The following is a 25,864-nucleotide window of genomic DNA, read 5'->3' as shown; positions in this document are numbered from 1 at the left end:
TTCTAAAGTCACTGATTCTTCCCTCAGAATTGGTCACTTCACACAAAGAGTATCTAGTATAAGGTTTGTACATCCCGCTTTTCATCTTTTTAGAAAATTGTTGCTCTGTGACCTGAGGCTGGACCCCATAGCAGTAGTTTCAGGTGGTTTATTGGGAGAATGAGGGAGAATGGAGAAATCACGGAAGGTGTCTCCTTGCCCTTTAGACAAGATAACTCCGAAGTCATTTGCAAAACAATAGATATATCCATCTTGTTTTTAAAGATCCTTTGATTTAAGTGGTTAATAGCCTGTTCTGTGCGAATATCCCTGAGTATATAATATTTTTCTAATCTTAATTTAAAAAATAAACCAAAAAGAGGTACTTATTTGCTTGGCATTTATATGGATCATATATTTTTTAGAAGCACTCCAAAATTAGAGTGTGATGGAAAGAAAGTTTCTGAAAGCCTACGATCATAGAGGATAAGAGAATTCTCAACTACCTGGAGATGTTAGGAAAAGATGTTTTGAGAATCACTGGTATTAAGACTAGAGACTAGACTGTGGTTTTGGTTGGTTATTGATGATTCGTTATTGGAGTGAAAATTCCCACTATATATGCTATATGTGTGTATATGTATATATTTTAAACTCTCAAACCTTTGTTGAACTGTCTTCTGGAAGATGCAATTATATTTTAGAAGAACGTGAAGATAAGTTTCTTATCTGTACTGTCCATAAATTTCCAACCCATCCTGTTTAAATGTAGTTTCTCCAAAGTAGGAAGATAGTAATTTAGACTAACACATGATCACAGTGATGGAGTTCCTGCTCAAATCCGCTAAAAGTTGGCTGTTGTTTAAAAAGAGGCCAAGGAACTAACTGAAACAGGCATATAGGAAGGACTGGATGGGAGATGTAGCTATTTTTTTGCTGAGACCAGAGCTCTACTGAGAGTTGGAGTGCTAATTGCAAAGTTTTAAAAAGAGATAATTTGACAGGACCATTAAGGATACTAAAATAGCAAAATTGAGTAATGTTCATAGCAGCATTATTTATAATAGCCAAAAAGTGAGAACAACCAAAATGTCCATCAACTGATGAGTGGATAAACAAAATGTGGTATATCCTACAATGGGTTGTTCAGTCATAAAAAGGAATGAAATACTGATATATGCCACAACCTTGGAAGAATGAATGAACCTTGAAAGCATACTGAGGCAAAGAATCCAGACACACAAAAATCTAGATCACGTATTTTATGATTCCATTTATATGAAATGTCCATACAGACAGAAAGTAGACTAGTGGTTTCCAGGGGCTGGGGAGAAGGGGAATAGGAATAACTGTTTATGGGTAGGGGGTTTCTTTTGGGCTGATGGAAATGTTCTGGAATTAGATGATCATCATAGTTGCACAAACTTGTGAATATGCTAAAAGCTATGTTAAAAATAACATGAAAGTACTTATAAAATTATTTCCAAATGGGTAGAAGTAAAAGCTTCAAGGAATAGAGCTGATCTGTTATCTCAGAAGTCCTAAGGATGGTATGGGGTAGAGGAGTCTGCTTTATCCAGTGTCTTCCTTGGTGACTTATAGGAAAGAATTGAGTTTGTAAACCCAATTCTGTTGTGCTTGGATTAGTAGTATTTTTTAACCTAGAGGAAGAAAAGTTGAAATGAGATGATAACATTTGAAAGGCGATCTTATAAAAACGGTCAGTTGAGATTATTAGAATAGCACATGTCCAGGAGCAAACCCAAATAACTCACATGTAAAGAGATTAGTTTGGCACAACCCATTAGGAAAAGACCTTGAGAGTAATAAGTTATCCACATCAGACTATCTGCCGTTGTAGTAAAAATACCATGGGATGCTTGATAATGTTAAAACCAGAAAATATTTCTATTATAGCCTATGGTGGAAGGACATTTTTATCATCTGGGTTATAAGCACTGGAGAGTTGACTGAGGTGTAGAGTGTAGAGTTACTTACGAAGGAAATCTTCAGGATGAGCAGAAATATCCATGTAACTGAAATGGTTCCCTCGACAGCTGGTTTGCAGATTATGCAAAGAGTCTTAGGGCTAAAAGACTAGGGAATCTCTGATTTAAATATTCATCTACTTCATCTCTTTTTCTATCATATCACTTAAATATTTGGAAATATTTAGAAATTTAAGCTTTTCTAAATCGGATTTCTCATTGCTAAGTCAAGTTATTTTCCTACCAAGAAGGACTTAACTTTTAAATAGGTTATTTATATTCTTTTTTTTTTTTTTTAAAGATTTTATTTATTTATTTTCCCCCCAAAGCCCCAGTAGATAGTTGTATGTCATAGCTGCACATCCTTCTAGTTGCTGTATGTGGGACGCGGCCTCAGCATGGCCGGCGAAGTGGTGCGTCAGTGCGCGCCCGGGATCCGAACCCTGGCCGCCAGCAGCGGAGCGCGCGCACTTAACCGCTAAGCCACGGGGCCGGCCCTAGGTTATTTATATTCTAAAATTTTTGTTTTAGTCTTCTGAAATTCTAGCTTTTTAAATTCAGCAAAGCCGAAATTTTAAACTTCAGGAAAGGCAGATATCATCTTTTATATACTACTTTCCTAAAGTTTTTTAAACAGCTACGAGTTAGACTTGTAAAAGAATTGCCAATTTATCTTCTGATGTGCTGAGATATGAGAGAGTGATTGACTACTGGCATTGCAAACATATGGTACTGTTAAATTATAGACAAAGTTAGGATGAGCCCACTTTTTATTTTTACTTAAACTGTTAAACATAACCTTTCTGCTTAAGTAAGCCACCATAGTGGTGCAGGAATCATGTACACAGCCCCCATTAGGCCACTTCTGGGGGGAGAAAACTTTATCCTGTCTGCACTGGGACCACAGGAGACATCTTAGCCCTGGATCGTCTGTGGTCTGTCTGACCTCTCCCAGTCCTTACAGCGGGCCAGTCAGCTCAACTTCTGCTCGGTGGCCAGTTGTGGGCTGACTGCCCCATTTGAAGCCTTCAGGCTGTGTTCACATTGACATGAAGGAGCATAAGACATGAAAGCATCTCAGGGTTTGATGACAAATGGTGTATCTCCCCTTGAAAAGAGTAAGTTCATGTATCTGCAGTGAAGATTTTCTGTGGTTGCCGACTGGTATAGCAAAGAGGTTACCAGTAAAACCGTCTGCCTGGTTGTCTTGACTGAGAGAAGAGAGTGGTTCTGCACAGGGTTAGAGGAGACATCCAAGATTTTTGCTTTGGCAAAACAAATCTGAAGGTTAGGAGGTAGGACTGTTTGGCCCGGACAGTTCTGCTTTATGCCCGCCTCTTGAAGGAGGTGGGCAAGAACATTGATTAAAGACTGTGGATGCCCAGTGCCAGTTACAGAATCTTCACATGGAGAGTGTCTGTGGTGCAGGAGAGCACCCACCTTGGGATAGAAGTTGGCTTATTCTTCTCCACTTAATTGACCCTTTGCAAAAGAGGGGAGAAGCGTTGGCATGGCAACTGGATAAAGCAAATGTCCAGATGAGAACAATTGGAGCCAGGTTCTTATCACAGGATGAATTGCAACATGGAGATCTTCAGAGGAAGAACAATTTGAAAATGTAGATGAAGAAGGGCCTGGTCCTGAGAACCACCCTAGCCTCATTTGGATGTTGAAGTTTAGGATATGAGTGGTATGATAGATTATATGAAGAGAGAAAAGAAAGAGCAGGAGAAATTGAGTGTGCTGGCAGTTCGAGTTTTTTGAGATGCCCTCTCTGATGGTTACTGATTGGTTGAGAGCCCCACTAGGGCACATCTTTGTAGATGAACAAAGAGGGCACTTGGAGAGGAAAATTCCATGGAGACACATTCTGTAGCACTGAAAGCCTTCCCTGCATGGAGACTAGCTTGTCATGTGCAAGAAAATGTGTCTTTGGGATTGGCCCCATACCAGTCCAATGGGTACTAAGTGGCAGTGGAAGTTGTACCAGCCAGATACAATCTTACAAGAACATGATGAAAACTGACAAACGATTTAGCATTTGAAAGGACTACTAGGTGTGAAAACAGACTGCTTTAAAGAAGGAATGATAGTAAAGCTCTGTGCTTTTTCCTTTTCGAAATCCACAAGTTCCTGAAGCTGCTTGGTCACCCACAATTTTGATCCACAATTTTGTGTGGAATCAGGAACGTTGAGCCAGTTTCCCAGCCATATGGCAGTGTGGATGTTAGCACTGAAGATGGCTAGAAGAAAGTCACCCACTCTTCAATAATTTCTGGCAGAGTCCTTGTTGGCTTACAAGCTTAGACAGCAAAGCAATAGCATACTGTGTACAAACTGATGATTGAGAAAGCCTTCCACTGAAGGTTGTTTAACACCAGGGTTTTGTGGAGGTGGTGTCTTTAGGAATCCAGATTCCGTCGGAGGCCAGGGTATTATCTATTGTAGATAAAGTTCCATGTGCAGTCTTGCCTTGGCCACTGTGCCTCAGTTAGGGGGCAAGGGTGGGTGGTATATTTTATCCAGTTGTTTGATCACATCCCAGTCCAGGAAAGTATGTGAACATGAACATTCTCTTTGTCTCCTGAGTGCTAACACACAGTTTAAGATAGCTGGGAAATGGTAGACATGGATTAATTATAAACACTTCTAGGAAGCTTATCCAGCATGTGAAAACAACAGTGGAGGAAAACCTAGAGTGAAGGATTATGTAATCTAAATTCCCCAGTGGGCAGCCTTTCGTGCCAGAGAAAGAGGCTTTAATCCCAAGGGCCCAAGATTTCATAATAAATAAACAAACCAATCCAAGGATATTTCTGGGTGTTGAGACTGAGTTCAAGATATTGAGAAATAAATACTGTATGGCTCCAGAATATTCTGAGAATATTTGTAGGGAAAAAGAACATGAATGAATTTACAAGTTGCCTGGGGAAAACTACAAAGCAACATTTTGGAAGGGGAAAACTACAAAGCAACATTTTGGGAGGAGAAAACCGGCATTAGAAAAAAGAGATGGTTCTTACTCAGTCTTAAGATTTCTGTGCCAGAAACTGAGGGCTTTATTTGATTTTACTTCTGAATGGGAAAATAGTTTCTAGGGAATTAATCATTGTTAGAGTTGAAATGATAGTTTTGATTCAAAATAAACAAGATTGTACAAAATATGGCTCATGAAATGTTCTAACGGTAGTTAAAGTAGAATGCTTTGTCTTCTCGTGGGTTAGTCTCCTCACAGAAGGGTCCTCTTAGCATTGAGAATTACTGCCTTGTGGTGAGTCTGTCTGTCCCCACTTTGAGGTAAAGACCTCAGTATTTCTTAAATTTTTATATGACACTTCTTAAAGATTTTGTGTTGTAATTTTCCACAATTTTAGTTCTGCATTATTTTCACTATATACATAGTATTAGCCCCTTGTGAAATTGAAATGTACCTAAACCGAAACCCAGCTGTCCAAGTTCTCGTTTGTTCCCATACAAAGGAAGTAGAAGTTCCTACATGGCTGGAGTTAGGAGGAAAACCTTTCTTCCCCAAGAGGTAATTGCAATAGGGTTATATGTGAGTAATTCTTCTGACAGGCAAACATTAAACCATGAAATGTGTATATATTTATATGATGTATGTATATGTATATATACACACACATATACACGTATATATTCAATCATATATATCAGTCATTTTTTGGAGCGGCTTACATTATCCATGTAGCAAGTATCTATTTAAAAAAATTCTTGTAGCCCTAACTGCACTTGACAAATTTGTTCTTGCAAGGTTCCAGTTTTTTAACTCAAGGAAAACATTTTAAAAAGGCAGTGGTTGTTCTCGTGAAAAACGTCATAGTTATTTAAAAATATCTGTATCCTAGAAACAGATTTAGAAAGCTTTGGAAGAAAGAAAAGCATCCATAAAGCAGGTGAGAGGGCGGTGATGGTTGTGGTTCACTTTAGTTGATGGCGTCTGGGCTGCTTGGGTGGGATTGAGTGCTCCCCCCTAACGACGTCTGGAAGCACATGCACCGCAGCTGTGTGCCTTGTTTTAATGAACCCCACTTAATGGCTACAGGTGCATCTCCAGATCACAGCCGCCTGCCTCAGATCCAGCAGAAAGCAGAGCTCTTCCTCCCACGCGTTCAGCTTACATTCCACGGAGAGCCACTGAAACAGGCCTCTGCTTTGCTTTGGAGGGATAATCCTCTCCCAAAACAAAACCTTTTGATTTATATTTTTTTCCTTTATTCGTCACTCAAAAATATTATACTGCCTTTTGTATTCAGTTAGGTGGATGCTTTCTGGTCCAAAGATTTTTTTCTTTGTTTTTGTAACTGTAGATATTTAATGAAAATGAAGGACAATTTAAGTATGCTTTAGTTTGTTTTTATAGGGAGAGAAGGAGGCACATATATTTTTAATACTTTTCTGATCTGTTTAACTTCTTTTATGACGTTTTCTTCATCCTAGAATAAATAATATAGATGGAGATATTATTGATGCATAATTCTTTCTTCTCTCTTAGCTTGGCTTCCCCGTGGGTATGGTGGGTTTTCCCACCCCATCTACTGAGCGTGGCTGCATGACTTGCTCTAATGGAGTGTGGGTGGAATGACAGTGTGCTAGTTCTGAGCTTTAAGAGGCCTTGTGTGGTACCACTCTTCCTTCTACCATGAAAAAGGCATGTATCTGGTCTGATGACATGCCAGCTCTTTTGGCATTTGCTTTTCTTAGATTATCAGCAGGGCAGATGATTTGCTTTTTAAAAAAATCTGGACCAGTCAATTGGTAGTTTCAGTAGAGCAGACAGCTGTTTTAGTCAGACAAGATAGATATTGGTAAAAATGCTGTTTTGGGTGAACTCACTTTCTTGCCACAGTCGACTATAAAACGGGTAGGCACTTGATCTAAGAAAAACCAATCACAGTTGGCCAGCTGCCTATGAGGTGGCCTGGCAGAAGTCATTCCCCAAAGGGATGATATTGATGAAATCAGATTAATCAGACTCTCTCAAGGAATTTGTCCGAGTTGAATGGTGAGCGACTGGAACAGAAGTGGAGTAGCAAGTAGGAGGAGAAACAGACAGAGGGACGCTTTTTCATTTTAATGTTGGGCACAAGAATGAAGGTCAACGGCATTTTCTGAAAAGGGCTGGGAATAAGGCAGCATATGATAAGTTGGTAAAAGTACTGTGGATTCTTCATGTCTTCCCGGTTACTGCAAAATGTCCTAGTTTCCCTGAGGTCTGGCCTATGTGGCTGGCTGTTCCTGGGTTTTCTTGAGACTTTTATTTCTCTGTTGCTGCACACAGCTCTACTCTGCCATCCCATCACTTGAGATAATGTGCACCCCCAACACTATTGTAGGCAGAGACCCCAGTTAACACATGTTCTGTTTGTGCCCTTCCCTCTAACAGCTGTATGTCCTGATATCTCAGCACCAAAGATTGCATTTTAGAGGGAAAACACAGCTGCTTTACTTCTTTTCTTCGCTCCCTTTTTTAGCTCTTACTATGGTGTACACCCACTTACTTCTATGAAAGCTTGGGAAGGGTTGGCAGATGGACAGAAGAGTGGGTGGGTCAGTTCCATTAGTTCCCCAAGACTGCTGAAACACTTAGAGTTGTTCTGCCTGGCCTGGGGTCCAGTAGGGCCTGATGTGTTACCATATTTATGTCTGAGTACCCATTTGGATTTTAACAGAAGCATTCTCATGTCTCAGGGATTCTTGCTCACATGGAATGGAGAATGTCCAGTTTCAGCTCATTAGTGAGTGTGGACGGGAAACTTTTCAATAAAACTCCCAAAAGCCCATCATGCCTCCTATTCATTCATCATCTTTTTTCGTATGGTTTTTCAGACAACCACAATGGGGTATGCGTGTAAATACATATCAGGCATGCTCTGCCATGTCTTGAACATGGAAAAAGAGCAAAATTAGATGCCTCTTTCTAAAGGAGTTTTTAAAAGAGTCTTAGTGGAGAAAGTGATTCATAATGTTTCTTGTCAGAGATCCCAGTTTCCAAACCACACCTTATATACCTCAAGAACATATAATATGTATTTTTAAAAACCTGCTCAAGTATTGTAATTTATATTTTTGTGTCTGAAGATCAGGTAAGTAGGAAATTTGGACATAGGCTCATTTGTCCCCACTAAAGACACTATGTAGATTCCATCCTCCTCTTCCTCTTCACCTAGTTAGGTCTTACTGTATGCCAGCCACTGTGCTAAGTGCTTGATATGCATTGATTCAATGTTACAGTATAATATTAGTACGTTATATGAATCTTTAAAGTGTACCCTACCCCTATTACTCGTGAGTTTGTTAGGAACCAAAAATATAATGAGTTAAAAATTGCCGAGGGCCGGCTCCGTGGCTTAGCGGTTAAGTGCGCGCACTCTGATGCTGGCGGCCCGGGTTCGGATCCCGGGAGCGCCCCGAGGCACCACTTCTCCGTCCAACGCGAGGCCGAGTCCCACGTACAGCAACTAGAAGGATGTGAACCTATGATATACAACTATCTACTGGGGCTTTGGGGGTAAAAAACTGAATAAATAAAATCTTTAAAAAAAAAAAAAAAAAAAAAATTAAAAAAAAAAAAAAAAATTGCCGAAATGAATCTTAGTCATTGAAAAGAGTGCTTCTTTGTGTAAGTTACTTTCAGGTGAGTACAAAGTCAAAATTTGACCATATTTAAAAAATTTGTCAGCTTTATTACATGTAAGACTTTTATGATAAAATATTTTTAAAATGATCTAAAGACAGAGCTTCTGACAAGAATTATTTAACTTAAATTATTCAAGTGCAAAATAGGTCTTTCTAATCAGTGGCTTCCTACTGCTGGTTGAAATCCATTTTAATACCTTTCAGACAAAGTCAAGCAATCAGGTCTTATCTGGAAATTACGTAGGAACCAACGTCCACAGTAGAATTTTACTTTATTCTAGAGTCTTTAATAATAATTATGATCATGAAAGCAAACATCTCGAGATGAAATTTTCCCATATTTAGAAGCTCTTGTGGGTTTTGTTATATATCATGGGGTAAATGTCACCACTAGTTTTTTTTCTCACAGTTGCTCTACTAAGAGCTGACCACATGTAATGATATCCTCTTGTATTTGCATAGTATTTAACAGCTTATAAATTATATCCATACAAATTACTTCCTATGGCCCTTGCCACAATCTTGTGAAGTAGATGAATTGGGTGGCATTATTCTGTGTGTTCTTTTTTTCCTGTCTAGATTGCAAGATCCTAGAGGGTGGAGCCTGTGAGTGGTTGTCCTGTATCCTATCCTGTTGAGCCTCTGAATATCAGTTTCTCTGTCAAATGAAAATCTTAACACTTACTGCCACATATATAGTATGTGCTCAGTGTGTTTCCCTCCCTCATCCCAACGTACTTCCCAAGTGCTTAGTGTCATAATTTTCGTAGTAATGCTCGTTAAAAGTGTAGGAGAGGCATTGGGGGTAGTGAGGCAAGAACAAGGGCTTGCACTGAAATCCCAGCTCTACCATTTCCTGACAAAATGACCTTGGTCAAGTTTCTGATGAATGTCTCTGTGGTTTCCTTGTCTGTGAAATGGATATGAGTGTAACTTACATGATTGTGTTGTGTATTTGAGCTCTGTAGCTTAGTAGGCACTCAATACATGCTTCATGAGTCCATCAGTTGTGCAGATAGTGCTCTGTACATTTAGAAAGGTCCATAAATTCTGTTTCTATGTTCTCAGAATCTAGGCAAAAAGCAGAGAAGAGGAGTGTGTGTGTGTTTATATTATCTATTGTTGTGTAACAAGTTACTCTAAACGTGAGTGGTTTAAAGCAGCAAACATTGTCTTACCGTTTCTGTGGGTCAGGAATTCAGAAGTACTTGAGCTCATTGATTCTGGGTCAGGTTCTTTCATGAAATTGCAGTCAGGGTATCAGCAGGGCCTGCAGTCATCTGAAGGCTTGACTGGGGCTAGAAGAGCTGCTTTTCAAGATGGCTCACTCACAAGGCTCTTGGCAGGAAACTTTGGTTCTTTGCCACATGGGCCTCTCCATAGGCTCCTCCAGTATTCTCACAGCATGGGAGCTGGTTTCCCCCACAGTGAATGATCTGAGAGAAAGACCAAGACAGAAGCTGCAGTGCCTTTTATGATCTAGTCTCTGAAGTTGCAAACCACCACTTCCACTTTATTCTGTTCTTTAGACATGAGTCACTAAGACCAGCCCATGCTCAAAGGAAGGGGAATTAGACTTGACCTCTTGAAGAAAGAAGTATCAGAGAATTTGTGGATAGATTTTGGAACCATGTTCAATAGAAGAGGCACTATCTTAATGAGAGTCAAAAGCAAAAGAGGAAGTTGAAAATGAGTAATCTAAAAAGAATTAAGTGACAGCTGGAAAACTTACAATGTGTAATTACTGATGTAATTCATTTTTTATTGGCAGCTAATCATTTTTCAATTTATCACAGGATACTGGAGCATAGCTAGATATAATATGATGACTTTGAGAAACGGGATATTTAGGGAGAAATCTTTTCTAATGATGAGATCTATTGAAATTGGCAGTAATCCCTTGAAGGAGTAGTTGGGGCCATTTGATGGAGTCATTTAAAAACTGAGCCAGAGAGATGTTTGTGCGGGGGGGCGGTGGTGGTTGGGGAGAGGGAAAGTAAATGACAGAATATGTGTTCTGAAAGCTTGGATACCCCTGATTCTATAATTCTAAATTACTTCAGAGATTTAAAAATGCCAATTTTCTTCTATATAACTAATTGCTTCACCAGATTTTTCTTTCTATTGAATCCATCAAACTTGAGAGTTGTTTTGGCCGTTGTAAAAATGTTCATATATTCAGCTTCCTTAGTGCTTCTTAAAAGAAAATACAGTCAAATTATGATATTTTTGTTTGTTCTGGATTTTTATTACCTATATGAAAGAATTGGAATCCATCAAGGTGTCTACTTCTGGCCTGGCAGCTCCAGTGACTCAGAAGGCCTAGACAGGGTACAGGAGGTTTTGGTTTCCTTCTCTGTCCTGTCATTTGACTTTTTTCTTTAAAGCAGAATTTACATTTTGTAAAGTGTGATAGGCCATTTTCTTCCTTGGGTCTGCCTTTAGTGTAAGAGGGAAATTTCCAAACCCCCTTATGAAGGTAATGGAACCCTAATGGCATTCAATTCCTTCAAAGGTTTGTGGCTTCTAGTTACTAGTTGTTTGAATAAAAGTTGCTTCTCTGCTTCGTCTTTTGGAAAATGGAATTCCCATATATTCCTAGCCTGAATTCATACTAAATTTGATCCATTTATCTTCATTTCCCACCGTGCATTCTTTCCCATGTCACTCCCCTCTCACCACCTATTCTTTCCCGTTCCCAAAGAGGGAGAGTCACCAGGTGGAATGTTTGCTATAAATAGAAAAGGAGGGTAAGAATACAAACTTTTCTTTGGCTTGATTGAGGCCAAAGGAAGATGGAAAAGTAGAGAAACATACATAATAGAAGTGTGTGCAAAGAGCCAGGAGAAAATGGGGTGTTGTAATGTTTGGTTGTGCCTAGGTTGCCGAAGATCATGCAGGGAGGGGATAGTTGAGCTGGGTCAGAAGGATGAAAGGTGGAAAAAAAGGAGGAAAGGTTTTCTAGAGGGAGGAAACTGCTTGTGAAGGAAGTGGGTGTGTGGGTGAGGACCGTTGGGCAGCTCGGTCTGGCTAATGCCTTGGCTTCCCGTGGGGATGCTGCAGCAGATGAGGCTAGATTGGATCTGGGTGGGAAAGAGTCTTAATTTCCTTTTATGGAATTTGATTTTGTCTGAAATATTTGTCATAACAAGTATATTAATTATATAAAATCCTAATTCTCAAAGTATATGGTAGAGATAATCTGGGACCCTCGTGAGAAATGGCCCCCACTTAATCAAGGTTGTGAATAAGTCATGAAATGTGTTCCTTGGTAAACAAGTAGCCCAGTTAGATATCCATCCTTTTAGTCAGACTTGCTTCTCCATATACAAATAAACAGATGTTATTTATGGAAATGGTGAGTGATAGACTGATAACAAATGCCTCCATTTACTTCTTTGGAAAAACAACAAATGTGGGGATAAATAAAACCTAATTCTGTTCCAAAATTAAGAGACAGAAAATTTGAGTCATGTGAAGCATATCTAACCCAGTGTTTCTGTAAGGAGCCCATGCAGATTAGCCAGATCATATGAGTGTTAGAGATGGAGGACAGGTGAGTGTTGCCTGCTCTGCAACTTGTTCTCGATTGAGGGACAACAGTGAAGTCCTCTGGTCAGGTGTACTTAAGCCTCTAGTGCCATGGCCATGATGTGGAGTCTAAAGCTGTCTCTTGCAAAGACTGGCACAGGTTGTTTAAGGGAGGTAGAGATTTTTCACATGAAAAAATGCACTTTTAAATGGTATTTCTCCTTTGGGAGGTAAACTCGTAGAGTAACATCTTGAATGTTGATGCCAAAAAAAAAAGAAGAAGAAAATCCCTGGGCAAACTTATTTAACCTCCCCAAGTATGGTTCCCATGATTGTCAGGATTCTAGATCCAGACTGGGGATTATCTTCCCAATTTAGAATTGAGAAAATGGGTACAGTGACCTCTCTCGTCCTCCCTCACTTCCTTCTTTGCTCCTCTTTTTTTTTTTTTTTTTTTGCTGAGCGAGATTCACCCTGAGCTAACATCTGTGCTAATCTTCGTCTATTTTGTATGTGGGCCACTGCCACAGCCTGGCTGCCAATGAGTGGTGTAGGTCCATACCTGGGAACCAAACGCAGGCTGCTAAAGCGGAGCATGCCAAACTTAACCGCTAGGCCATGGGGCTGGCCCCTCTTTGCTTCTTTTTAAGTTATGGCGTGCCGAACTTAACCGCTAGGCCATGGGGCTGGCCCCTCTTTGCTTCTTTTTAAGTTATGAGCTGATTTAAGTGCTGTCATTTGGGGACGTATTTCTTCAACTCTTTATCACAGCTTTTCAAATACCACTGTCCATTCTGGATGGAATGGCAACAGTAGGTTCTCTGACATTCAGGATTAGAAGCAGAGGAGAGATTTCCAGATATGTTCTAGATAGGTAAGTTTTTAAACTCATGTTGAAAGAAACACCTTGGGATAGTCTGGTGCGCTCGCAGGACACCAGGACTGAGGAGTGTACCCCATTGGTGCCTCTAATTGGTTGTGGTGCATTCAGCAAGCGCTGTCGTCTTTTTCCTTGCACTGCAGCCCCAGAGCCCGTCCCAGGCTTTCCTGGGTGTTGCTCATTTGTAAACGGAAATATGCCTGGACAGTTGAATCCCCTCAGGGTCCATGATGTTAAAGAAAAATATTTTACGAAAAAGGTCAGAAAATGAAAATGTCAAAAAGCCATTGGTTTGTTTTACTAGTTCTCCACTTTTATTACCAACTGTATTTTCTTTCCCCAAACACTGGGTCAGATCCTGCTGGGTGAGTAAACTACTTGTTGGGTAAAAGTTAGTCTTTTGACTGTAAAATATATTATACCTTCAAACATAATTGATTTTGTTCCAGGGATAAAAATAGGAGCTTTTCAAAAAATTTTTAGAGAAGAGAACTTATGATTGGTGTTTAAAGAGGGAAATCTCCAAGGAGAAAAAGGAAAGATTAAAACAATCCCATAGCCTCAAGGGGTGCTTTTTAAAGTCCTACTGGGGGCAGTGGAGTCTGGCTGGCAGGGCGAGATAGAAGGTGAGAAATGTGATTCTAGGTGAAAATCTTAGTCCTTGAATCTTGAGTCACGGTAAAACAAGGATTAAATGAGTGAAACAGGAAATTAGACCTGACTCCTGAAATAAGTGGAAATTTGGGTTGAAATCTATCATCATATTGCTGGATCTCGGTTGGTCCCTTGGCCAATCTCCCTGAGCTGGGAACCAAAATGTGTTTCTCTTTTTGGGAGGATTTTATGGCCTAGTGGCAATTCACATCAGATGACAGAATCTGGGTGGTAGTGTTTTCAATATCCTAGCTGTTCTTTGCCTAACAAAGTGAATGGATACTTACATCAAAAAATATGTTTAAAAACTCAACTCCTTACACATCATCAAAAATTTTATTTATAAAATTAGAGGAAATTTCCATCATGTGTCAGATTTTTTTTTGCATAATATTTTGTGAAATTTTGGGAGCAAATAATTGTCTGTTTTTCTTTTGAAAAAGTGTTTGAAAAATTTCTATTTCCTATTGTTTATACTCTCATTGGCATGTTTAATTGAAAATTTTTACTTTTTTATATTGGCCCTTTTTGGGTAACGTTTTAATGATTTTGGGGAAAAAATGTGTTTTGTAATGGTTGCAGGGTTTCCTGAATAACAGCTTGTGCTTTCCCTTCATCTGAAACTTTTGTGGCTAAAATATTTCTCTCTGACAAATACACCATATAATAAGTATGTTTTGAGGCCAAAGGTTTCATAGAAGTGTTCTTTATTTTTTTTTTTTAGCACTACTGACAATTACCCCATGGATAAATATTATTTGTCACTAGTTCCCTGTCAATGAAGTCTATTCATTCATTTATTCAGTTCTTATTTCGTGAGCACTTACTATGAGACACATGTTGGGTATGACCAGACACATTACTGCCCTGATGGAGTTTGTGTTTTTATGTCAATAATCAAACACTGAGTATATAAAGTATATTTATAATAAATGGAAAATGTAAAGTAGGGTACAGGGGATAGCTAATGTGTGGGGATGTTGCAGTTTTATGTCAGGTAGTCAGGAAAGGTTTCCTGATAATGTGACATTCCAGAGAAGTCTTGAAGGAGGTGAGAGAGGAAGCTCTGTATATCTGGGGAGGAGTATTCTAGGCAGGGGGAACAGCAAGTGCAAGCCTTGAGAGGAATAGCAAGGAATATTTGAGGAATAGCAAGGAAGCGTGAGTGAGTGGGTTGGGAGAGTTGTAGATGAGGTCGGGGATATCACAGGTTGTGGAGGGCCCTGTAGGACGTTGTGAGGCCTTTGGCTTGTATTCTGATTGAGATGGGAAGCCACTGAAGGGAGGAACGCCATGATTTGACTGACACACATTAAAAAAAGGATGCACTGAGTGCTGTGTGGAGCATAAACTGTAGGAGGGCAAAGGTGGAAGCAGGGAGTCTAGCTAGGAGACTGTTGAAATAATCCAGACAAGAGATGATGGTGGATTGCACCAGAGTGTTTGCCATGGAGGTGGTGAGAACTTCTCACCTTCTGGAAATAGAGCTAACAGGATTTGCTGTTGTATAGAGTCTCAAATGAACTCCCCCCCGCCCCCAAAAGGAGTCAAGAATATACTTGCCATTTTCTATGATAGGGGAGGACTTAAAGAAGAACCGATTTGGATTTGGGGTCCAGGAGTAATCAAAGCTTAATTTTGAATACATTTTTCTTGAGATGTCTGTTAGACATTAGACATCTACCTAGCAAAATCCCGTAAGGAGTTGGATAGTTGGATTATTGGATACACACACGTTTCCAGTATCCATCTGCACACACACATACACACACACAAGGTAGATGTGGTCCAGACTAGAGTTAAACGTTTTCTATACAGACATCTGTAGACGATATTTAAATCCAAGAGATGGGACAGGATGATAGCATCCAGGAAGTTAATATAGACAAGAGAAGGCTACAAAGACTGAGCTCTGGGGCCCTCCCCTGGATAGGATCATGAGGAGGAGTGGCCAGCGAGGTAGGAGAGAGCCATGAGAGAATAGGGTAACCTAGAAACCAAGTGAAGAAAGTGCATTATGAAGCAGAATGTTTGGTTAGATAGGCTGAAAGTTTGAGTAAGAGCCAGAAAACTTGCCATTGGGTTTGGCAACATGGAGGCCCCTGGTGACCTTCAAAAGGGCAGCTTTGGTGAAGTGTTGACAGCAAAAACTTGATTGTAGCAGGTTCCAGGAAGAATGGGAGGGGAGATAGTGGAGACAGCCAGTAGAGCAGCTCTTTTGAGGAGGTTTGCAGTAAGGAGAATAGAGAAATTGAGCAATGTCTGCAATAGAGTGAATTAGGAACAGTGAACGGAAGGATATTCTGGAGAGATGGGAGATAGTACAGGATGTTTGCATGCTAATGGAAATCAATAGAGAGGAAGTCTTTGAGAAGACAAGAGAGGAAGGGAATCCATTGCTTCAGGGGAGGGGTTGGCATTAGATATGACCACCTCTTTCATCAGGAGGCAGGCAGGACAGCTGCAGATCCTGGTAGGCTGGTAGGCCTGTGTCTTCATAGCTCCTGTTTTCTCAGTGGAACAATAAGTGAGGGTCCTACTTGAGAGGGTGTGACTAGGTAGCTGCTGTATTTCTGCCCAAATGGATATTTTTGGGACTGTATTCACATTTTCAAACATGGTATACATTTAATACCTGCTTTTTGATGAGCAATAAACAACTCTTTAAGAAACTCAGAATATATCCAGAAATTTATTCCTTTTTTTTTTTTTTTTGGTGAGGAAGATTGGCCTTGAGCTAACATCTGTTGCCAATCTTCCTCTTTTTGCTTGAGGAATATTGTTCCTGAGCTAACATCTGTGCCAGTCTTTCTCTATTTTTTTTTTGTATGTGGGACGCCACCACAGCATAGCTTGATGAGCAGTATGTAGGTCTGCTCCTGGATCTGAACTTGTGAACCCTGGGCTGCTGAAGCGGAGTGTGCGAACTTAACCACTATGCCACTGGGCCAAGCCCTCAGAAATTTATTCTTATATTAAATGATTTAATATACTCTCCTTCTTTGCCTTTCTATAGGTCTGTCTCCTTCTATGTATAAAAATGGAAGGAAATCGTATGTGTATGTGTAAGAGAGATGAGTGAGTGACAGTTTGCTTCAGTGAATATTAAGGGAGAATTGCAAGGAGGAGGGAAGCCCAGATGTCTTAATTTATATCACCTGTGTAGCAACTGTTTCTCTCTCTACCTCTTCATTTAGTTACTTCTACCTGGAAAAACTCAAGAGAGAGTGCTGGAATGTAACTCTAGATTCTCATCTGAGGAAGTGCCTATATCAGAACTAGAGATCGCATCTTTTTTTTTTTTCTAAGCTAACATTTATTGCCAGTCCTCCTCCTTTTTTTTCCCCTTTTTCTCCCCAAAGCCCCAGTAGATAGTTGTATGTCATAGTCGCACTTCCTTCTAGTTGCTGTATGTGGGACGCAGCCTTAGCATGGCCAGAGAAGCAGTGCGTCGGTGCGCGCCCGGGATCCGAACCCGGGCCACCAGTAGCGGAACGCGTGCACTGAATCGCTAAGCCATAGGGCCAGCCCCTAGAGATCTCATCTGAGTTTCCTCCTTGGAGAGTTTTCCATGACTGGGGCAATCTGATGAAATAATAGATTTGATATTAATCTCTATTTACGTAGCACCTTGAGAGACAGAGAGTATTCTATGGGCATTATTTTAATAGTCCAGGAGGAGTTAAGCAAGCCTAGAGAGCTGAACAATCAAGTCCTGTTATTCTAAGCATTATTTAATACTTGTATGATTTATCCTTCAAAGAATTCTTGGCCTTCGGGCAAGCGATGGACTGCAAGTGGGAGAATGAGCTATTAGCTCACTTTGTCTCACACATGACCTATGTATTGAATCAGTTCCGCGGTCTCTTTAAACAGGCCTCAGTTAATGGGCAGGGTGATGGCTTTTAACCACAGAGAGGTTCCTTCTCCTTCCCAGAGGATATTGCCTGTGCTAGTTGGTCCTTGTTGTTTAAGTTGGATGAATGCTGATGTGCTGTCGCAGCATTCTGGATGAATGCGGAGGAGACTGTACTTGTTCATGACATCTGATGTGAGTCTTGAACTTATTATATTTATTTCTTTGGCTGCCTTTGCTTTTGGTCACATCTTAGTCTATTGACTGGAAGATGGCAACTGTGCTCTTTTCTAGACTGAGGTCCATTTGTCAAGAACAATTTTCACATTTTTGAATTTTTCTCTGTCATGATTGGGACGCAGAAATGAGAGCTTTTTATATTGGGAGGGTATCGGCTTCACTTCCATCCCATTCTCCATTCACTCTGAATCTCTGTGGTTTATTCTGAACCATGTGCCAGTGCCTCTTCTTGAAGGTATCAATTCACACAGGGTCTGGCAGAAGCTGTGGACAGGATGTTGACTCTTGAGTGTCTTGACTGACTGAGTGACTAGGAGGCCCAGTGGAGGTGCTGCATGGCTCTAGGCAATTTATGTTTCTAACCAAGGCCTCTAAAACCCAAGGTTTGAAAGTGCTTGCTTAAGATTTCTGGGGCTGATTTACCTATGGGCATCTAAAAATTACATTTTTTGATCAGAGGGACCAAACATGAAAGCTGTGCCAACAGTTTCCGTATTAACTCTTGACTGGCCTGACTTGCACTTCTCAGATTTGTAATTCTTCGTCAGCCAATAAGTGCTACTAGGGATGGTCTTCTACCACTGATTGGACCATGGGCTTTAGTTTCCTCAGTGGTGAAGCAAGGCTTTAGACCAGAATGACCTCCAAGATCCTGTGAGTCTCTGTGGGGGTTGTGCAGTCATCCTTTGGGTCACTTCACTCATTCCACCTTTATTGGGTGCCTACTCTATGCAAGGCACCAGGGGTCCTTGAGTATTTATTCAAGGCCTTTGAGAAAGATGCCTCTTAAAGACCAAATGGCCTCTGTAGGAAAGGGCATTGTTGCTGAATTCCCACTGAACTCTTGAGAGATGAGTGGTATTGTCTTCAGCTTGACACATGTAAGGAATGCAAAACTCAGAGTTGCTTACCTTAGTTTTGTATACTTGAAAACAGACTCTTGATATGATACCCTAGATGTGTGAAAGTGATAGGAGTGGAGATAGAAGAGTGTATTTTCTAATCTGTTTAATGTTTACAGAGATCCTATTAGAGCTATGAATGACAATCTAGAGTTGAAAACAGTTGAGTTTTTCGATAATGATTTTGAGATTGACATGGAAAACTAAAGCTAATTATAATGAACAAATAACTGCTTCATGAAGACACAAGAGGATCCGCTGAGAATACAAGTGTCTGTTTTAAGATTTTATTTATTTATTTTTTCCCCGCAAAGCCCCAGTAGATAGCTGTGTGTCATAGCTGCACATCCCTCTAGTTGCTGTATGTGGGACGCGGCCTCAGCATGGCCGGAGAAGCAGCGCGCTGGTGGGAGCCCGGGATCCGAACCCGGGTCGCCAGCAGTGGAGCGCGCTCACTTAACCACCAAGCCACGGGGCCGGCCCACAAGTGTCTGTTTTAGAATTAGATTACTTTATAGCAGAATGCTTGTAAAACACATGGGGAAATATGAAACAAAATGCCTCCTCTTCTTCCAAGAAGATGTGAACATTGTAAAAATCAGAATTAAGTCATATGAAACTGTCTTTGCCTTTTGAAAATCCAGATGATTCCAGGCCAAAGACTTTTTTTTGGCGAAGGAACATAACAAGTTTTTTAAAAACAATAGGCCCGGGGAATCTCAAGTGCCTATAAAGTGACTACTGTTGCTGGGAGGTGAAATGGGAATAATGATGAAGTGCTTGCTTTCTTTGGATGTCTCAGTTCGCCTAAGTGAGCATAATTTAGGTGACGGTATGAGCATCTGCATGGCAGCTGCTGGTACTATGAGTTAATGCCAGAGAAGACAAAATAGTTGGCACACCATTTTTAATTTCATTATTGTACCAAGAGCCAGAAAAAATACAAGTTTATATTCTTTTGAAATGGGGCGATGTTGTCTCTTTTCTTCGGCTTCACACACACAAAGTATTCTCTAGATATTTGTAAGCGTAGTCTGACAACTTATAGCCTAAGCTCTAGTTGTCTAGTTCTGCTACTGTAAAACAACAGATCAAACTAGGTGAATTTTGTCTGATTGTGGAATCGGCATTCTATTATAGTTTTTAAAATTTCTGAGGTATAGTCCCAGAAAACTTGAAAATGTCATATAAACATTGAAAGCAGTGGTCAGCAAACTGTGTATCTTTAAATAAAGTTTTCTTGGCACACAGCCACGCCCATTCATTTCCATACTGTCTTTGATAGGCTGCTTTTCTGCTACCACAGCAGAATTGAATGGTTGCAAGGGAGCTCTTTAGGCTTGCAAGGCTAAAATATTTACTGTTTGGCCCTTTATAGAAAAAGTTTCTGGATGCCATTTTGCGAGGTGCTGAAAGACCTGACTGGCCACTAGGATATCTCCTCAGCTCAGACTTTGTGTCCTGATCTCTTGTGTTAGAACCAGTGATGAAGAAGAAACTGTCTTGGAAAAACATATGAAAAGAACTGAGCGTATTTCTCTTCTGGAGGAATTATTTTCTTTTGTTAAGTGAGAGGGCCAACCCAAGCTGATCTCTTCAAGTCCCTTCTAACTTCAGCTTTCTTTGCTTATGTGGCAGTTATCTTTGAGTAGTTGAAGGGCTATCTTGTGGAAGAGACATTAGATTGTGAGACCATGGGAGCTGAATTAGGATTAATGGGTATAACTGACTGAGGACATACTTCAGCTCAAAAAAGGATAGCACTTGCTAGGAACTGCCTATAACTAGAATGGGCTTTCTTAGTGGATAATGAGCTCTCTGTCACCAGAACTGTTCGGACAGAAGTTGTGTCGGAAGACCTTTGACGCCTCATTCCAACCTTGAAATTCTAATGGCTTCTTTGGTTAAGGTTTTTGTTTCCAACCTCAGATGTTGACCACAATTTATTTTGTTGAGGGCCTACAGAGACCTCTTGATTGATTTTCTGAAAATATCGTCTTGGTCAAACCAAAGCCGTATGAAGGGGGAGAATGGCTGCTGGTGAGCAGGGGCTGGCAGAAGAAAGGCTGACCCTGAGCCACTCTTCCCTTTGGCCACTGCAGTAACACAGTGACACCAGGAAGGGCACTGCTTTCTACCTGCCTTAAAGCTCAAAGGTGAACCATCTCCCTTCAGCTGCTGCTTCCACCTTTGCTTTCTGCCCAGGCTCCTGGAAAGAGGAAGGACCTGGCTGGGGGCATATCACAAACGTAGAAGTCAAACTAGGAGTTCTGTATTGCACTTTGCCAGAGAGTTTAGATTGGGACCCAGCTGTGAAGGGCAGTTCTGGGTGAGGCCATACATTCTCTGTGCAGCTCTGCTGTTAGAGCGCAAAAGCAAGCTTAGACAATACATAAATGAATGAGTGTGGCTGTGTTCCAATAAAGCGTTATTTACAAAAGCAGGCTGTGGGTCAGATTTGATCATGGGGCTATAGTTTGCTGACCCCTGATATAGACATTGAAAGTTAGAACAGGCTAGAAAACATCAGTTCCAATTATCTCATGTTTTGGAGAAAAAGTAAAATGACATGTTTAAAGTCACACCATGACTGAGCCAGGATTACAACCCAGAACTGACTTTTAGATTAGTGCCTGTTTTGTGATAGCGTGCTGCCTCTGCTGTGCAGTCAGGTTATAGCATTTGGTTTTTAGGAGAGGGCCATGTGAATGAAAGACCTTCCTGAGGTGGCCTGTGAATAGCAGCAGTGAGAGCTCCAGGATGGCATTTTAACAGGGGCAACTCTTTAGCCTTGTGACCTGGCCTCGCTTCTTCTTAGATGGACCCTGTTCACAGCACAACAAAATATATGTTGCATAAATTTATGTGGAGAAATAATGCCCCAGAGTTGTGAAAAAGAAATGGGCTCCTGCAGCTGCGTCACAGGATTTGATCACTTCAGCTGAGAGTGCCAGGAGATTTGAGACAGATGTTTTCAGACATGCCGCATGCCTAAAACATTTCCAGGGGTCGGGCTGCAAATAGTGACTTAATAAGTGGAGAAACAGGGAAAGTATGCAAGTCGAGGACACAAGAGTTTATTCACCGCTAGGTGCATGGCCAACCTCTTTGCATTACATCTGCCTGTCAGGGTTGGCTATTTCATCTGTGCCCTCGGTACTGCTCTTTGTCTGCCCGTGAATAAAGTGCAGCATTGTGGTTAGTAATCCCACTCCAGTGACTCGACTTCAAATGTGGTTTTGGAGTGCATCCCAGAGTTCTGTTTGCTAAGCTTCCTACTCCTGTTTCAGAGACACCACTGGATACAGAGCAGCGAGCACTAAAGGCTTCCCTCTTTCCTTAAACCTGTCGGGTTGTGGGCTCTCTCTTTCCCCCTCTCGCTCTTTTCCTTTCTTTTTTTCCTTTTTTTTTTTTTTAAACCTCCCAAGGCAAGTTCATGGATACTAAGCTGATATGTTTGTTGTTCTTTTTCTCCCTGCCTCCACTCCTAGTGAGTAACCACACTGGCCGTATCAAGGTGGTCTTTACTCCGAGCATCTGTAAAGTGACCTGCACCAAGGGCAGCTGTCAGAACAGCTGTGAGAAGGGGAACACCACCACTCTCATTAGTGAGAATGGTCATGCTGCCGACACCCTGACGGCCACGAACTTCCGAGTGGGTGAGTTCCTCCACGGTCCCTAACTGTCCTTACTGAATAGTCTTATGAGATCGTAGCATTTAGACACCCCCCTCCATTCACACTGCTCTCTGCTTGAATGGGTTTCTGTCTATGAGTCCGAATATGCTTCTTTCATGAGATCTTTTAAATTACTTGCAGAATGATTTTTAACCTGGTTTTTGGTTTCTCAGAGAAATGGCAACTCGAGTTATTGCCCCTTATTGCTTATCATTTGTGCAGCTGCGTGGTGATGGGGAGGTATCAGTAGGACAGAGGGAATAGGTTTTAGATTAAGACCCTAATGCACAACTAGTACCGATCAGCTTCAAACTTTATCTGCTCAGTGATCAGTAGAATTTATGTTAGGTTTGACTCATGTTGTAAAATTTGGATGGTGGTGATTAAGTTTAAGTTTTTACTTCATAAATAGCCATGTTCTAAAAAATTCCTAAAAATTGTCAAAAACCTGTATTTCAATTGTAGAAAGGGATACAGACTTGCATTTTGCCACGTTTCTGCTCTGTATCAAAAGGCTGAATTATAAATTGATATATGACATGGATTTGGGGGAAGATATGCTACTGGATTACTTTGGATTACTGTCAGCACTCAAAACCTTTTAATCTTCTGTAATTAATTTAAATGTGAACTATAGTAGTTACGGACTGCAAAAAGACTTAATAAGTTTTTGTTTCTTTTTTACTTTTTTGTAAATGGAGAAAGTATTGCGGTCCACTGAGTGCTGTCACACTGCCATGTTGTCATGCAATACAGTATTTTTGTCACGGAAAAATGTCTTTTATTATTTTTTGACCAATTATGGTTTGCCAAGTGTACTCAAATAATCACAGACACCCACGTTACTTTATGAGTTACTCACAAGAATAACCCAAATGTCAGACAGATAATAACACTGGCTAGATCTGGTCTTTTTATGGAATATTGCTGTTTAGTCTTGGGAGTGTGTGTCTGGGGGGGTAGGAGAGGGAGTGTCTCTTTCAAACTGATTTCCATCAAGACAAACTACAAGAGAACAGCTTGAAGTTCTTATTAGCTCTTTGATTATTCTGCTGCTTTATTGTGACTTCTAATCCTCAGGAGGTCAAAGCAGTATTCTTGATGGTCTGTACTTGGAAAAAACGTGTGCCCATAGATACTGTTTAAAAGGGTATTGTGAATTTCCTGGCTGTGATAGGGGTACTTCGGGCATATTTTTAAAAGAATTTAGCTAGTAGGTGCCAAATGGCATGTTATGCTTAATGGGGCAGAGAGCCGAGTCTAAAGGAAATGTGTTGAACTGATGATCAGGAAACTAGATTCCGGTACTGGTCCTGCCACTAACTAGCTAATCCACAGGGTGTGACAGTTAATATTTCTGGACCTCAGTTTTTCTCATCCATAAAATAAATGGCTTATATTTAATTACCTCTAAAATTCAGTCCATCTCTGAAACCTTATAACTTTTTATACGTAGTAAGTAATGTTATTTTCTGGCTTTTTTGGAGGGTACAGACAAGGAGGGGAAGGGAAAAGGCAATTCCCAGTAGGTTGTTTTGGGCTTAGTGGCTTTTTCCCACTCTTGCTTTACTTGATAGCCTCCCTTACACTCATTGCTTTTCCTCCTGTGTCAGCAGCAACGTCTCCTCCTCCTCCTCCTCGAATTTTTCATAAATCTTTACAGTAGGGATGACAAAGTAATCGGATGGGTGGTAATTTTTTTGGCTTACAGTGTATTCATTTTGAAACTAAATATTTGAAAGCTTTGAGAAACAGAGGAAGTTGGCTTGTTAAAACACGCTACACACTTTCCTGTCTGGCATTTAAGCAGATAGATGTTTAGGAACAGAATACAGGTAACCTATTCAAAATATAAAAGAGAGCAACTTTATTTACAAAAAAATTTCAAAACCAGAACTCAACTCTGCCACAAAAGGATTGGCAGAGTAGTTTAATCAAAAAAGAAAAAAAAAAAAAAAAAAGAGAGAGAGAGGGCATAGTAATAAATAATTTCACAGTGGAAATCATGGGAAATATTGTATATATATCCTGAGCTATTTCTCTCTCCTCTTTACATTTTAATTCAAATATTGTATAATTTGAGGGACAAGTTTAAATTTTTTTTAATGAAGAATGGTAATTTTGTAGAACTTGCAGATTATGATTCTTCAGAAATACCGAAAATTTTAGAAATTCATTTTTTAGACATGTAAGATATGTTTGTGGACTTTCCTGATTTAATATAACTTTACTATTTACAAACAGTGGTTTTCTAATTTATTGGTTTTCTCTCTCTCTATATTTTACAATATGTTAAATCTTTTGACAAATAGGATATATATGGAAAATACTACAGTTTGAGGAAAATGCAAAATTCGTTGTTACTTGTTAGCTACTCTCTTTGGCCTCTGATATTTAAGGCCAATAAAAGGTGGGGGCTGGCGAAATTTTTCTTTAATGGGCCAGATCGTAAATATTTTAGACCTTGCAGGCCATACAGTTCGTGTCACAACTCCTCAACTCTGTCATGGTTGTGAAAGCAGCCACAGACAGTATGTGCAAGAATGGGTGTGGCTGTGTTACAAAAGCAGTCGGTGGGCCGAATTTGATTGAGTGCCATAGTTTGCTGACCCCTGCTCCAAGGAGTCAAAATAATACAGGGAAAACCATATAGACTTCCTAGTCAAGTCTCCTTAATTAAATAATCCATTTTAATAATCGGAACAGCAGAAATAATTTTGAACATTTGCATGGTGATTTACAGTTTTTTTGAAGGAAGTAGAACAGATACTATTGTCACCATTTTTTAAATAAAGAAACTTAAGTACAGTGGCTTAAGTGAGTTTGCCTTAGTTACACGGTAAGCCAGTTACCCGGGAGTAGAACTTAGGTCTACTTATGTCATCTGTTTACTTAACTCCCTGAAGTCTGACCACAATGTGTTGGAGGGACAGAGTGAAGACCTCATGGAGTTGGGTTTTGTGGAAAGGCTGGGTGGTATGTAGAGAATAAGCAACTGAGAGGCCAACAGCCCTGGGTTTGAGTGCTGGCTTCATCATGGCCATCGAGCATGTTCTGGCTCTATATCCTCTTGGGCCTAGGTCACTCATCCACACAATGCAGGTAATAATAGGTATGCAGAGGGTGGTTCTATAGCAGGCAGAGAGGTGATGTTATTCCTTCTTTTGTGCTTCTTCTGTAGTGGTATTTCTGGTGAGTCGGGGCTGTTCAGATATGAGAAGCAGGTGCATTTTTCATGACTATTAAGTTTATAGTCTTTGTTCTTGAGTATTCAGTTGAAGAAATCTTAAGTATAACTTCCTCTTAATGTGACTCTAAAAGTGAGGCCTGAATAAGAATGATATCCAAAGGAAGTATTCTGAGATTCTAGAATAAACTCATTTTTATGAATGCGATATTGGTGTGATGTAACAGAATATTTACGTTAAGTGGCATTTCCTATAAAGCAGATTTCTAATTATAATGACTTTTTTGTGGCAGTCTGAGCTTTGCCTCCTTGC

At 40.3% G+C, this 25,864-nt stretch overlaps 1 protein-coding gene across 18 annotated transcripts in view; it reads left to right on the top strand.

Annotated features, from left to right (window-relative positions):
• The window catches only part of LTBP1 (latent transforming growth factor beta binding protein 1), a 384,533-nt gene that overhangs the window by 133,061 nt on the left and 225,608 nt on the right, over window positions 1-25,864 (top strand). For 7 of the 18 annotated variants that reach the window (XM_087436919.1, XM_087436921.1, XM_087436918.1 and 4 more), the window contains exon 5: window positions 22,179-22,346. The exons of 1 other annotated variant lie outside the window; for it this stretch is intronic. In XM_087436919.1, the coding sequence (XP_087293045.1) occupies window positions 22,179-22,346 (168 nt within the window). Of the gene's footprint in view, window positions 1-21,963; window positions 22,347-25,864 lie in introns of those variants that run through there. 10 more of the 18 variants (XM_087436932.1, XM_087436926.1, XM_087436930.1 and 7 more) reach the window with 2 other exon arrangements.

The sequence above is a fragment of the Ceratotherium simum genome, chromosome 11, assembly GCF_057802395.1.
Source record: "Ceratotherium simum simum isolate JZ-2026a chromosome 11, ASM5780239v1, whole genome shotgun sequence".
NCBI classification, from domain to species: domain Eukaryota; kingdom Metazoa; phylum Chordata; class Mammalia; order Perissodactyla; family Rhinocerotidae; genus Ceratotherium; species Ceratotherium simum.
The sequence above is the reverse complement of the archived record's forward strand: the minus strand, read 5'-3'. Positions and strand labels throughout refer to the sequence as shown.